This window comes from Rhinolophus sinicus, chromosome 1 (genome assembly GCF_057876585.1).
Source record: "Rhinolophus sinicus isolate RSI-liver-muscle chromosome 1, RSI-T2T, whole genome shotgun sequence".
Classification (NCBI taxonomy): domain Eukaryota; kingdom Metazoa; phylum Chordata; class Mammalia; order Chiroptera; family Rhinolophidae; genus Rhinolophus; species Rhinolophus sinicus.
In genome coordinates this window covers 28,827,231-28,842,802 of record NC_142501.1, presented here as the reverse complement: position 1 = coordinate 28,842,802, position 15,572 = coordinate 28,827,231, and the positions used below count along the sequence as shown (strand labels likewise).

The 15,572-nt window shown below is 41.4% G+C and overlaps 1 protein-coding gene across 4 annotated transcripts in view; it reads right to left on the bottom strand.

Moving 5' to 3' along the window:
- ETV6 (ETS variant transcription factor 6) overlaps window positions 1-15,572 on the bottom strand; it is a 219,101-nt gene that overhangs the window by 36,820 nt on the left and 166,709 nt on the right. For 3 of the 4 annotated variants that reach the window (XM_019744767.3, XM_019744764.3, XM_019744765.3), the window contains one exon: window positions 8,650-8,814. The exons of the other annotated variant lie outside the window; for it this stretch is intronic. In XM_019744767.3, the coding sequence (XP_019600326.1) occupies window positions 8,650-8,713 (64 nt within the window). In that variant the 5' untranslated portion in view covers window positions 8,714-8,814. The remainder of the gene's footprint in view (window positions 1-8,649; window positions 8,815-15,572) is intronic. 4 annotated transcript variants of the gene reach the window in all.

Here is a 15,572-nt window from a genome sequence, read left to right as displayed (position 1 = left end):
TAGTATTAACAAAAAGATCTCTGGAATAAAGAGGATATTTTAAAATGTTATATTTATTTGCTTGCTGAAAATAAGAGCATGAGCCCTAGCACTGTATATCTAACTTAGCTAATGATCATTGGTGTGAATTCAAAACGCACTTTTCAGAAAGTTCTTGGCCTATTAAATTCTTAATAAATCTTCTCTGTCTTCCCCAAAAAGAAATAACTAGTACTAACTATAAATAGTTAGTACTCCATATAGCTGCATGCCTTCATATGCAGTTCATGTACACACATGCACGTGCAGAGGTGGATTTGCCATGAAGCTCATGAGTTTCCGGGGCCTTCATTTGTATAGTCCCCTGGGAGAAGCCCTAGAACTATTCGTGTCCCCCAAATTATAAACTTCAAGCCCCATAAAACAGATGAACACACGTGACACACGCAGAACTTGCATGCATGCATACATGTGTGTGCACAGACATACACACATTCACAGAAACCCATAAATTAAACACACATACAATTTTGCACTGGTGATCTGGACATGAATCGCCAGGTACCTACTCTGAGAATCCTAAATTCTATTATTTTATGTGCAATTTGCTCCAAATGGATAGTAGAGAGAGTGAGCAAAACTGTTGCAAGTTTCTTACCAATTTCTCTAGTGTCTGAAGAGCAAGAACATACAGATACTGTTTAGGTGGTTAAATTTACCTAAGCTTCTTTACTTTTAGAGGAAAAAGCTTGGGCTCTAGAGCAATGAAGTCCCAAGTTTGAATCCTGGTTCCTCTATTTGTGGGCTGCATGCTCTTAGGCAAACTGTTTTTCTTCTTTGAGCTTTAGTTCAAGACTGAGTTAAATAGTCTTTATCTCAAATGAGAATAATTCCACAGACTTGGCAGGGCTGTTATGAGGATTAAATGAGATAATACGAACAAGCACCAGCCCATGGGTGCTATAGTATGTGCTCAATAGATGGTACCCCTCGTGGTTATTAATTATTAACAGATGTGTCTCAAAAATCTGGAAACTATTTGCTTTGCTTCAATACTTTTGAGTTTAAAGCACATGCATAAGTTTAATAAAGTTTCATTCATACATATGACATTGTTTTCCAGTTGACATCATTTTACACAGACATTTCTAGTTCACAGTCTCTCTCTCTCTCTCTCTCTCTCTCTCTCTCTCTCTCTCTCTCTAGTTCACAGTCTATCTTCAACCTCTTTCTATGGGTTTCTTCCCTTTAGCGTTTAAGTAGTTTCAAGTTTTTCCTGTCTACACACACACACACACACACACACACACACCCCTTCCCTTTGTCCTCATCTTCCGCTCCAGGCATTCCTGTTTCTCTTCTCCAGTAGCAGCCCAACATCTCTGAGGAGCTGTCCAACTCTGTTATTGCCAATTCTCTTCCCTTCCACTCCTCAGGGCCCTTCATTCTCATCTCCACTTCAATCTTTCTCCAAACTGCTCTTGCTCAGGCCACCTCCCTGCTGTCAAACCCAAAAGACAACGGTTGGTACCTGAGTACCTGTCTGCCCTCTCAGCAGCATTCATCATCACCAGGAATCACTATCTTCCTCCTCTGAGAACATTCTATGGTGTCAGCGAGTCTGACTTTTCCTGGTTTTCTTCCCACCTCTCTGCTCTTCCTCCTTGTCCAATGCGTCCACAGTAAGGCTCTTTAAGCCTCACTAGTCTTTCCTCCTGGGTAATCAATCTCATCTACCCCCATGGCTTCCATCAGCTTGTCTATGCTAAATCTATTCCAGCCAGGCCTTTCTTCTCAACTCCAGAACCTTCAGTTATCTCCTAGATACTTCCTCTCACGTGCCATTTGGGTACCACACATTTAATGTGTCTAAAATGAGTCTTTACAACCCACATGGTATTTCTAGTTCATTAAATGTCCTGTTGATTGGAGTTTTCCTTAACTCCTCTCTTGCTCTCATCCAACATCTAATCAGTCACCAAGACTTACAGACTCTGCCTTTTAAATATTCCTTGAATCACCCCCTTCTCCCTGCAGGCTCCGTCTTAGATCAAGTCACCACTGTTGCTCCTAGATGCCAGCCAAACCGACTGTCCGACACCCGCTTTTCACCTCCGCACTTTGTCTCGCCAACCTCCGCTTAAAACCCTGAATGGTTTCTACCTGTGTTTAAAGTAACATTGACAGTCCTGAACATGATCTGCAAGGCCCTGTATAATCTACTAAAGAAATAAGTGACTCCATGAATGGTCAGAAAGCTGCAGTGTGTTCCTTTATATTTACATTCTTCGAGTTCGTTTAGCAAGTCCGATATTGGGGTGGCTGGGGCACTTCCAGTTTTTACCCTTATAAATAGAATTCCTAAGGACTCTTTCTCTTTTTTTTTTTTTTTTTTTTTTTTACCCCTATTGGATTGCTTCCTTAGGATTTTTTTCTTAAAATGGATGGTATCATCAGTGAAAGGTTATGATTCCTTTTAAAAGTCCTGTTATATACACTGCTTGTTCTCCAGAAGGCTGGGACCAATGCATAGTGGCATCTACAATGCTACCCAGGGCCTTTCCCCTGGGGTTTCACAACGTTTGACTTCTCAAAGTTTAGGAGGTTTAAAGCAGAATCTTAACATTGTTAAAATTTGCATTTTTCAGGTGATGATTTAATATGTACATATCCTCATATGAAGATTATCTGAAGTAACACATTCTTATATTTGTAAACTGTTCTCTTTTCTCTTTCTCTCTCTTTTGTTTTTATTCAGCGATTTCAGTTTCCTTCTGACCAATTCTTTAAAAAAATAGAAGCATCCATGGTGTGGGAGGGATACTTTTCAGATTTGTCAGAACATTCTCTCTGCTGGGTCCTTTCTGCCTGTGACAGGTTCGGAATAAATTCTCACATCTCAGTCCCTTACGTTTCATTATAAACTCAACAATGGAAACATCAGTGCAGTCCAGGCCTAGGGGATCCCACCGGCAGCCATCATAGGCCCATTGCTGTCACGGACTGCTTGGCTTTCTCACTCTGTTTGCTCTCATTTTCCCAGCATGCCATTCAATCTATTTTGGCAGGCTGAATGGATTACAAACCTTTTATTTTAATACAAAGTGCCTTCAGTGACCATAAAAATAAACTAGTCTCTTACTTAGGAACAATATGTGAAATTTAGCTTCATGTCTATGTTTTAGACACAGAGATCCTGAGAAAAGGGGAGCAGGTTGTGGAAAAATTTGAATATTGTATTTAAGACAAAAAATAAAGCCATTAGAAAGGACAGCTAGTAAGACAATTGCCTATCGTTGGATAAAGAATATAAGGTAAGACAAACACAAGAATAAGCCCATGAGAAAATAAAAGTATTGTGAAAGAGGTCTGTGTTTTATTAAAGAAGTGCTGTTGTTTTACATGTTCTAATATTGCTCTGTAGAGCGGAGGGATCAGTTATCACCACCATTTCATAAATGGGGGCAAGTAAAGTGCTCAGAAATTAAATGACTTTACTGTAATTGACTTATTTAAGCATTTCTCTGATGTGTGATACTTTTTGTTTTTTGTTTTTTTGGCTTTGCTCAAAGATACAGCAAGAGAAGAAAGATCCAAGTCTAGGTATCTCCATGTCTGCTCCAACTCCTACCCTTCAGGGCTACAGCTCCTCTGTGACCAGTACCCTCAGACTCTATGACTTGATTCTAAAACAGCCAGCTGACAGCCATTTAATCCAGCAGGCCACCTACTATTGCTTACTATAAATTAACAGACAAGTTGGTCCAAGGAACTATATGTAGATAAAGACCAGGATTTTCCGTTTAGCCTTGAAAGGGAATTTTACTGTATTTGAAGGTCACAAGCAAAGTCTATTTCCAAAGACAAAGGTTCTTCTGGTGGGTTTGAAAGGAAATAAATCATTTGTAACGTCACACTCCAGTATACTAAAAGACTAATTTACTTAACTAAATCCCCAATATACTTTTCGCTAAATTGAGTTGAAGGAACCTAGAAAATATTTTTATTTTCCTTTCTTTGTTTTCTTTTTTTTTTTGGAACTGACAGCAAGTCTAACATGAATTAAATTGATAACTTGTGACTTTTTTGGTTCATATAAATATTATACCTAAATCCATTCCACCTGAATGTCTTATAATGGATCCCTCTAAATGAAAGTTAAGTCAATACTGTCTGTTCCTGCTTATAAATGTTTTCTCAGAGTTTCAAAGTGGTCAAGTAATCAAATACTCCTTTGAATTTAAATCATCCCAGACCATTTCATGTGGTAACTATATGGCAGCTCAAGGACTAGGTAAAATTATCCTGTCCATGTGAGGTTTTATAAAATGGAGATTCCTTTACATTTATTCTTCAGTTTTGCAAATGTTACAAATTTATCATCTTGTTATAACCTCTAATTGGGAGAGTATTCCAAAGAAAATATCCCATTTATCTTCAACTTGGAACTATTCTGTTTGGAGATGATATAGTTATTTAAAGCACATTCTGAATGTTCCCTGCTTTATTCTAGTGGTTGAAAATGGAGGACCGTTGTTCCCGAAGTGGACGAAATAAGTGCAGTTTGTTAAATTGGCTGAAAAAGGTGGCATTCAGAGAGACTACCATATTTTGACCTAAGGGATGTTAACGTTTCAGGTAATTATAATTCATTGAGTCCTGTTCTCTCTACATTTGACAAGAGTTGTGTTAAAGAATGTCATGTCCATATTCAGACAGCATAATGCTGGGTGAGGCCAGGCAGGAAACGAGGCCAGGAGGAAGCTATAAACATCCACTCTCTGTGACGGGGCAACTAGATCCTTTTGTTTCAGTCCAGCAGCCCCACGATTAGTGAGACGCTGCTGCTGAGTCTTCTTAGGCAGCAGAGAAGATTCAAGGAAAGTCAGGACAAAATTGGGTGAAGTGTAAGTTTTATAAGGTATGTAAATTATAGGAGATCAAAGTATTTACTCATTGCCTGCAGGGTGGGAAGTTGTACTGTTTACTGGAAGCTTAACACTGTTTCAGCGGTTGAAGTTGTGTCGAACTGTTAAGAGTTGAAGGGAGTTTAGGAGCCATGGGGTGAACATCTCATATGAATGAGGAAAATAAGGGTAGATGAAGTGATGTGATGTGATGTGATATGGGGAAGAACCTGGCCTCCGGACATCGACTACCCCAATGAGAAAGCAGAAAGCCCATGTCAGAAGCAGCAGTAGCAAATGTTACACCTGAGAGATAAAAAAGACTTTCTATTTCTACCTCGTCTCTATCTATGGAGAACACGAGCAGGTATATTATATATCACGGTTTGCTTACTCTGCTGGGTAGCCGCTTCAAGAGAAGGGCCTTCTCAACCCCTTCTTAGTTCTGTCTTCTAAGCCCTCTGACAACACTGCTCTGTTTTGTGTTTTCTTGTAACCCCTACTGGCAGGTATCACCTTGACATTCTGTCCATGGCTTTCTGGGTGACGCCTTAATTGAATTACGTAACAATTTATCTTTATTCCCCGCTTAACGTAATGAGGATGGTGCTCATAACTATTATTCCCAGCTCTGGCCTGGCTCTTGTCTCAGATTTCCAATTGCAGAACAGGACACATCTTCCTGCATGCCCTGGCATCTCTTGGCCAAGACAAACCCTAACCACAGCTTCCAGATGAGCTCCCTATCTGAGCTAACCATTATGTGCCTAAAGTACTATCTATTATTTTGGTCTCATTGATCTAGTTCTGGACTTCACTGTCTCACGTTAGGATTGTAACAGCAGCATTCTAACTAACTTTCCTGCTTTTAGTGGCCCAATGAACCTACCCCATGCTCCGATGGCAAACATCTGTTCCAAAGGGAGCACTCCAATCTTATCATCCCCCTGATCAAAACTTTTCAGTGGTTTCCCATTACATGCAAAATAAAACCCAAGCTTCCTAACCTGGGCTTTAAGGTCCTCTCACGTTGAGTCATAATCCACACAATATTTAATGCATAACCAATTGGATGTTATGCACTGTGCTAGATGTTGGAGACAAGGTACCTTAACAGGACACCACCCCGTCCAAGCTGAACTTTCTACTCTAGGGGAGGGATACGGAATAGAAAACTATCACATATAACACAGTGTGTTGTGTGCGTGCGCGCGCATGTCTGCAGGGACATGTGTGTACGTGTGTGTCAGGGACCATGGCAGAATTAGGGAAAGCTCTCGGATAAAAGAGGAACAGCACCTATGCCAGTCTGAAGTGGAGGAAAGGAAGGTGGGGCAGAATCAGGGAAGTGGGGATGGGAGTCAGGAAAGTTTTCCTAGAGAAAGTAGCAGAATTTGAAATATGAAGAGGCAATTAGACAAGTGAGGGAGGGATGACGAATGACGATGACGTAGTTCAAACGGAAGACCTAGCTTGTGTGGCCTTATCTCTGAACTCGTTCTCCACACAAACTGGCCTACATCTCCTTAACAGCTTTCCTTTCTAAGCTTTCCAAGTCCAGCTCCATGACCATACACTTGCGCTTCCTTTGATCATCCAGCTAGAAATCACCTCTCTTAACCCTCACCTTCCTTAGCCTGTACTTCGGTACCACTGGCCTGGAGTTGCTCAGGGAATACTCATGGAATGAATTTTTAATGAATTTTTACTGTGCCCACCTAACTGGTCTACAGCATCTCATTTCCAGACTAGTGCATCCGCCTTAGCTGGCTTTCCTGCCTCCTGCCTCTTCCATTCATGCATCAGATGGGCTTTCTCACAGTCACCCCAATGTACTAGGCTAATGCTGCTCCAATTATTCAGAGTGCTCTCCTCTCCTCTGCCTATTCCATTCCACCCATCCTTCATGTTGTAGACCAACTCCATTCCCTCTTTCACGAGACCCATCCGCTCGGTTCTTTCCCTTCTCCAGCTTCTTCTGCCTTTAGGTTCAATGCAATCCTGCTTATCGAAGTGGACAGCAGGATCTTGTCCAGTCTTCCACACAGCCCACCCCGGCAAAGACTGGTCAAATTGGCAAGAAACTACTGACAGGCTTCTGCATATCTTTATGTCCAGCTTTGAGCAGAGGGAATATGGTTTCATAAGTAAAGCCGAGAGGTCATTGGAAAGAAAAAGAAAGCAGCAGCAAAAAGGAGCACGTGAGATATGATGAGGGGGGAGGTATCTGCAAAGACTCAGGGAGGAAAGCTAGCCCAAGGTCTAAGTCAAGTCAAGTCAAAACACATTCCTTTGTTTGCCTTACATGAATGGTTTCTCTGGAACACAAAAGACTTAAGAGTTCTTTTCTTCCAGGTAGGTAACTTTGTCTCTTTGAATGTAATTATCTTAGAGCTTCCACTGGAACAGAAAAGGGGAGTATTTTTGCATTAAATTAAAAGGAACTATCTAAAAGGAACTATCTAGGTTCCTTTTACGTTAGTTTTATTTATGTGGTTGTTTTACAGTTTTCTTATTCTGAGACTACAGAAAAAAAATCAATGATTTGAGACAAAATGTTTCAGGTATGTTTATGTCCCTTATAAAACTTTAAAACTGACCTGTTTTTCAGAGATGCAAGCTTTCAAGTTTCAATAACATCTATATTTCTAGGGGAAACTTCCCTTTTTATCATTTCCTCATAGAAACGGTCTGCTGCAGTTGGGAAAAGCAGGAGAGGTCCTGTTCTCTATCCTTATCTCACCCCCTGTGATGGGGGACATTTCCTCATGACGGTTAGTTTATTAACTGCTGGCAGGCCTCCAGGAGTAAATAAGGGCTGAATGGAGTTGGGGACTATGCCAAGACCTTTTGCAGGATATTTGTCCTTGGTCAAGGGAAAAAGGGTCTCTGCCAGACAACTTACATCACAGTTGGGGGCCATAACGGGACTCGATAGAAGGAAGGCCTACTGGGACTTCCCTTTGTTATATGGAGTTCCCAAATAGCTACCATCTAAATATCCACACAGTTTAGAAATGAAATTGGAAAGTATATTTGAAGTGTTGTCTACATCATTAATACAGTTTGCAGGTACAAACACTCCTTACTGACTTAAATCTTTTCTTGTGGGGACCCTCATTTGAAAAAATCCACCTAGTTAGATGAGCCTGAGGAAACTTCCACTTGTATTGTTTATGATTTCTCTAAGCTACAGATGCATTACTTAAAAAAACTCGGTACTTTCCCCCCAAAATCACCTGAGGCCCTTTGAGCTTATTTTTAAACTTGCCTTGGCTTCTAGATCTCCACCTTTCCCAGTCCTTATCTCCTGTTCCCTCTTTCTTCTCTGCTTTCTACTCCAGCTACCTCAGCAGAGCACATTCCCCTGCCTCTCCTGTCTTTGTGGTTAACTGAGCAGCTCACAACCTACACTTACTCTCAGGCATCTCTTTTAAGTCTTCAGACTCAGCAAGATAGAAAGAAAGGGCTGGGATGCATTTTCTTCTTTATGTGGTGGCACAACGATATCCCTTAAGTTCTAGTGTCTGTAGGTCCTAACTGGGTGACTTATAAGTTTCCCCTTGATCTGGACACTCTTTCTCTTCTCCCCTCAAACTAACATATGTCAGCAGGATCTTTCCTGTACTGAGCCAGGCCACTGTCCTTGTGCCATGGTGACCCAGAGCGGGGAACTCTTTGGGCAGGATGAGTGGTGGCAAAGACCAACCACGGACTGACAGATTTCCTAAGCTGAGCACGTGTCACAAGTCCAGACTCTCACCTGAATGAGGAGATCGATAGCGAAAGTCCTCTTTGGTCAGCAGCAGGAGAGCTTTGCCATTCATTTCAAACGTGTTGCTGTCAATTGGCCTTAAAGAAAACTCATTTTCAGCCCACTTGAGCCACTGGGCTACATCATCCCTGCTCCAGTAAATTGGCTGCAAGCCTGTTGGAGAGAGAGCAAGGCAGAAAGAAAGAGAGAAAAAAAGGGTCTTGTCAGTTAGATGGTTGGAATAAAGGGGAAAGATTTCTGAATGGTTAACCCAATTGAGTCTCCATGTCTGAAGAGCCCTTTATGTTCAACTCTGCATCCCAGGTTAAAACTCAAGCTTCGTAAGGGCCAAAGAATGGTATCAAACGAACTTTTTATTTAGAGGCAAAATGAGGGGGAAAAATCCTCTTTTACGTCTTTAAGGGACCATAGATCTTAGACCCCTGACATTGCTTGTCCCATTCCAGGGGCTGTCTGGACTCTAGATTTGCCCTAAACGTGCTGCTCTACAGTGGCCTGATGCACCCAAGGGGGCGTGAAGTCATGACAAATGTCAACACACTTTGGAGGGGATCTTACATTTAGAGCTGATTGTAGCCTAGCGATCTTTTGAAGTGAGAATGTTCCAGAGCTAGGCTTGACCTTCCAGGGCTGCCAAATAATGAAGTGTTCCCTGAAACTTCTTCCAGGAAGAGCAAGTCATTCAGCCTCTGGGAAACTATCAGGCTAGTCTCTGGGAATAAGAGGGCAAGGTAAGGATAAAAGGTCTTTTGCCTTTTTGTTCTACTTGGTGATGTGAGAACTTCTGGGTGGGGGTGGTCCTTGGACGCTGAGTAGGAGCAGAAGTGGGTCAAAAGGAGGGCTGCAGCTCAGGCTGAGAGGGTGGCTCAGGTTGCATCTCTGTCTGGAAGGCTGACTGGGAGTCCACATTTTTATTTTAGTTTGCTGTTATGAAAACTCTTAGATACCATTCAAGTGGTTTAGAACAGTGAGTCTCAAAGTGTGATCTGGGGCCCTCTCAGGGTTCCTAAGACCTTTTCTGGGTATCTAGGAAGTCAAAACTCTTTTCTCAACAATATGAAGCGGTTATTTGCCTTTTTTCACTCTCATTGTTTTGTGAGTATATAGTGGAATTTTCAAGAGGCTACACAACATGTGATATTGCAGCAGATACGAGAATCTACCATCTTCGATGAAGCTAGGCATTAAAGCGACTTACAAAAATGTAAAATAATGCCACTCTTGTCACTCCTTTTTTTTTTTGGAAAATATATTCATAAATATATATTTATGTCAATATATGCTTGGCTTATTTTTCAGTAACAAACATTTTTTTTAAATTCTCAGTTTTATTTTCTAACATGATAGATATATTTTCTACAGATAGATATAACCTATATGAGCAAAGCTCTTTGGGGTCTTCAATAATTTTTAAGATTCAAAAGGAGTCCTGAGACCAAACTGTTTGAGAACTGATGGGTTAGAAGCAGCTGGATGCTCAACAGAGTTTCATTCTCTAAAATCGTATTGTGTGAATTAATAGTTCAAACACAATGGAATCAGTGTTTGCTAAGAGGAGCTTCAGTCTCTCTATTTAGTTACTTAAACTTGCTAAGGAGACTCCATGAGTGTGCTATGAAAGTGACCTTCAGTTAGATCCTGGAAAGAATCACCTTTCATCTTTAAATCAGGCCTTACAAAGAACTGTCTGATCTACTTGGATAGGCTGCTCGTCCTCCTTGATGGACCTGGAACAATGGCTCAGATCTCCTGGAGAAGGTCCAGGGCCTCCAGGCAAGACTTTGGTTCTGTCTTCCAGGTGGCGCCTTTGCAAAGTCTAGTTTTGAAGAATGGTAGCTGGCTTCCTTGAACTCTGTGGAGGTCCTTTTGAAATTGGTCCATGTGGGTGTAGGGCACCAATAAAGAACTATGGGCATTGGAATAACCACAGATGAGCATTTAAGAGTTTTTCCCTTGGTTTTTAAGTTTTTTTGTTTGTTTGTTTTTTCACATGGAAAGAGTGGCATTATAAAATAATAATGTGTAGTATGTTACTGCTCTATGATCTTTAGAATAAAACAGCCATTCAAAAATTTAAGGTTTCGTTTTTGATTCTTGACTGGGCTAAGAAGCAATGCCTATTAAAAATGGTCGTTGGCTACAGGGGGCACCCCAACTCTTTGCAATGACCTTGAAACCGTGTATCTGAAATCACAGTGAGGTGGGAGTGGGCGTGAGGATGGCTCAGCAAAATCTCAACTTTTTAACTGGTAAAGAACCTTCAAGTTTACTTCCTATTAGTGTCATCTTTAAACAGGAACGACATAGTGATTTGTTACTAGGGACTTTTCCCTTCCTCTCCTGCACACCAGGAGTCTGAGTACAGCCAATCATGTGGGGACAAATGTGAAGTTCCAGTCAAGATTGGCCTAGGTGAGTGTCTGGTGGTAAGAGGACCACAGAGCAGAAGACGCTCTGTCAGAAACAGGAAAAAAGTATGGGGGAGCCTTACTGGAGGTTCGAGTGTCAAAGCAAATACAGAACTGAATCCCGCGGGGGAGGGGAAACGAGAGTAAAATGCTGAAGTTTCTACAGAGGACACACCGAAACAGAGGGAGGCGGGTGCGAAGGGGGTGGGGGACGCAAGTAGTAATTTGAGGTTCTTTATATTCTACGGAAGAAAATAGTCATGAGTAATCTTTTCCCTAAATACGAGAGTCACACACTCCAAACAGGCCTGCCGGTTAAGAACAACAGTTTCTCTTTTCACTTCCCATTAATCTCTCCCACAGCCCAACCCCTGCAGCAAGTACAGCCACCACACGGAAACCCCCTCACCAGGTACCCGAGTGAATGCTCTGGGCTTGTGTGCAAAAGGGACCCAGGGACTTACAGTCAGTCCAGGGAATACCATGGCAATCCTAGCAGTTTTACAAAAGTGACCCCGATAGAGCAAGCTACCTGCTTGAGGCCAGTCAATAAATGTATCAGTCACTGCCCTTCCATTAGCCTAAAGAGAAATGGCAGACATAGTCAATGAGTTGGGAAGCAGCTTGAAAAACTTTGGTGTTCAAAGCCAAGTCCCTCTGCCATGGCCTTTTTAGTTCAATGGAATAAAAAGGGTGTGGTATTGGATGCGCTTTGCAATTTTAATAGAGGAAAAAGAAGCCCCCTTTCCTCAAACCAAGGGCCCTAAGGCCTGGGTATTACAGCCTCTAATTAATGGAATACAACCTTGGACCCAGAGGCAACTCTGGTCTGATCAGGACTATTTAATTTACTCAGTAGTCATTTATGAAGCCCTTGTATCACCTAGCACTATTCTAAGCACTTTATACATATTAGTTCATTTAATTGTATGCTCATAGCAACCCTATGAGACAGGGTTTCAGATGAGGGAACCAAGGCCCAAAGTATTCAAGGGACTTACCCACGGTCATATGGCCATAGTGACAAGAGAAGCTGAGATCTGAACCCAGGCAGTCTGGTTTCAGAGTCTGTGCTCGTATTCCCCACACTGTTTACTCATGCATTTCCCAGCTAGGTTCAGATTCTGATGGATTTTTGTTCACTATTAGGGATTCAGACAAGAGTGAGTGAACTGAGTCCTCCCCACCCAAGACTTTGATCCTTGGATGCTTTCTCAAGCTATCAATAGACTAAAAATAGAGAAAAAAAAATCTGTAGATCCCTGGAGAAATAGATTTTTACATGGGAAGAGGAAGGAGGTGGCAGTGGAACTCTGCCTTTACCCCATCCAGGAATAAAGTGCTGCCTTCCCCAGCTACTTGCTCACTGCTCAAAGGCACTGGTCCTCAAACCTCACATGGCTCACAGCTACTGAGGTAATAGAAGCCACATGGGCAAGACGAGGGAGACACGTAGCACTTGTTTTACAATCATCTCTTGCAACTTCAACTCAACAACGCTGAAGAACAAAGCTACGTTGCTGTTAATGACCATGGGTAAAAAGTGAAAAAAGAGAGAGACCTTTATTTTGCACCTATGTTATGGTACTTCCTGCATACACAAGCCTGTGAGAGCCATACTAAGACCAGCATGTTTAATGCCAATTAATTTCACAGCACACTTGAAGTGAATTTTGCGCAGAAGAAATGAACTGCTATGATTAAGAAAATAACTAAGAATTCCACTGCACTTTGTTTCCCAAGTGGGTCAAGTCAAGTTCAAGGTGCCATACCTGTCCATTGACGGGTGTGTCATTCATCCCCTGGCCCTTCAACTTCCTTCTAATATTTCTTTGATTCGATGTTCAAAGGTGCAGCTATGTTCATCGGTATATTCTCAGCCTCATTTTAGACTTTCTTAGTTATGTTTAAACTAACGATGAAAAAGCATGTTGTGAGTCGGGAGCCTGGATTTTACTCCCAGATCTGCCATGAATTAACCTTGGATTCTGGGCAGGCCACTCAGTTTTCCCGGCTCAGTGATTTCATCTGTAAAATGAGGGGCTTAGAGCATGTGAGCTCTATTTCCTCCCGGGTTTAATACAGTCAATATGCTCCCATTTAACTTGAAACCTACAACACAAAGAATACAAGCAAGCCAAGACCTTTCTCCTGCAGAACTACACCACGCTCACGACAATGACCCTGAGATTTTGTAACGTCTTCATGATCTCCTGAATCATGGAAAACAGATTAGGTTACTTCAAAATAGAGTGTCGTGCTTAAGCATGTTTTATTATATTCTAATTTTTAGAAAAGTTATAACCTGGCTATGGCAATAATGAACATGAAGTCTTGACAAGGAATTCTCACACAAGCCCTGTGAAATCAGCCGTATTGTCACTTCAGTTTATCACAGGAGGAATTAGGGGCCTCAGAGTTATTAGATGATTTTACTGGTTTGAACAATCCTCAGTTCAAGCTCTTTTGCTATGGTATACATTCATCAAAAACACCCTTTATCCTAAACTTTCTGTATAAACAGGAATTTGCTACAGATTCTATGGCTTAGGAGGATAGAACCATAAAAGACAGAAGGCACCTTAGCGACGATCCAGTTCAACCCCCACCCCATCTTACTCATTAGGAAACTGACATGGGAGAAGTTAAGGGATTGAACCACAATCAAGCTGCCCCAGGTTCCCTGACTCTTTTCAACATCTCACGTTGTCTCATAACTTGATTTGATGACACAAAACAATTCTACAACCCTTGACATAAGCAAGGAAAGTTATCACTTCCTTGATTCATCACCTTGCCTTTGGATTAAATGTTCTTAACTGGTCCAAATATAAGTTCTGTTTTGTAGTTTTTAGATCCTCACCAACTTGCCTGCCTCCTTTAGTGATCCTGTTTGGATCCCATTCCTAAATGGAGTACCAGAAGCAGTACTAAAACCTTTCTTTCTCTGGACAATATACTTCTATCGACAGTAATAGCTAACAATTATTGAGCACTTACACTGAATCTTCACTACAACGATTATTATTCTCATTTTATAAAGGAGAAAACTGCAGCCCACAACAGATGGAAATGGTGGTGCTAAGATGGAAATGGTGGTGCTAGGATTGAAAACCCAACTGGTCTGGTTCCAACTCTTAACACCCCACTGTGTTGCTTCTCCAGGAGCCTAATAATAACAGCAAACACTTACAAGCATTTACTGGGAGGCACTGTTCTAAATGCTTTTTGTACAGAATGCACTGAGTACCCACAGCAATCCTGTATGATAAACAATCACCATCCCCATTTACAGAGGAGAAAACTGGAGCACAGGGAAGTTAAGGGACTTGGCCAAAGTCATACAGCCAGGAAATGGAAGAGCCAACATGGGAACGCAGCTGATTTGGCCCAACGCCCATATTATTAACCACTTATTTCTCTGTCTAAGCTTATTTGGTATTTTGGCAGGATATCAATTAAATTCATGATTTAAAAAAGTGAGAGAGAAAAGTTTTAGTGATTGTGTGAATCTCCACAGTGTTGAAAAATGTAGGCGCTGAGCACCAGCATGGAAACTCTATTTCCCAACTGTGTGACCTTGGACAAGTTACCTAACCTCTTTGTGTCTTACTTGTCTCCACTGGAAAATGGAGACAACTTTCAACCTTCACTGGAAGTACTAGTGAATCACAGAAAACAAGCTCATCAAATCTGCAGATGACATAAAGCTAATATAGAATAAGATGATATATAACCACATAGGACAGACAGTATCTGTCACAGAGCAAGCATTTAATAAATATTAGCTATTGTTTTTCTGCTACTGTTATTACCATTATCATTTTTGCAATCACCCCACCTTGTACATATATAGCTGGTGTTTGGAACCCAACTGTAAGCATGTATGTTAATCAACATTAGATGTCACCTTGTTATTTTTCACCATTATTCCAGTCCCTCTAGATTTAGATCTATTTCTAGTATCATGTATACTTTGTAGTTTCATGTCATCTGTAGCTTTGATACGCATCTGTCACCTCAACAGGTTACTGACAACGTGCTGATTAGGTGAGGGCTGAGATGGGAGCACCCTGGTGACACACCAGCCACCTCCTTTCAGATGGGTACTAATCAAGTTATTGGCTCCTTTTGGGTACAGGTGCTCAATGACCAATCCATCTAAATACTTTGGCATTTGCATTACTTTTTCCAAGGTCAGCCAGAAAGGTACCATCCGAAGTTCAATGAACTGTTTTCCTGATGCCCAGAAATTCAGTAACTACAAAATTTACAGCAACCTTATTGAAGAGGAAGAGAAGGGGAAAGGGGGGTTGGTTCCTAAGGGATAACTTTTCCCTAAATGTCTAACACATATGTATTAAAATCTGTCCTGAACGTCACCTGAAAGTTATATCAGGGTAGCTGTTTTTAATCTGTACATATACCCTTTTTTTCCTTCACTATTGTGAATATCAGGTAAAGAGCGGCTCATATTATTTCATTTAGTGCCTCTTCCTTTTC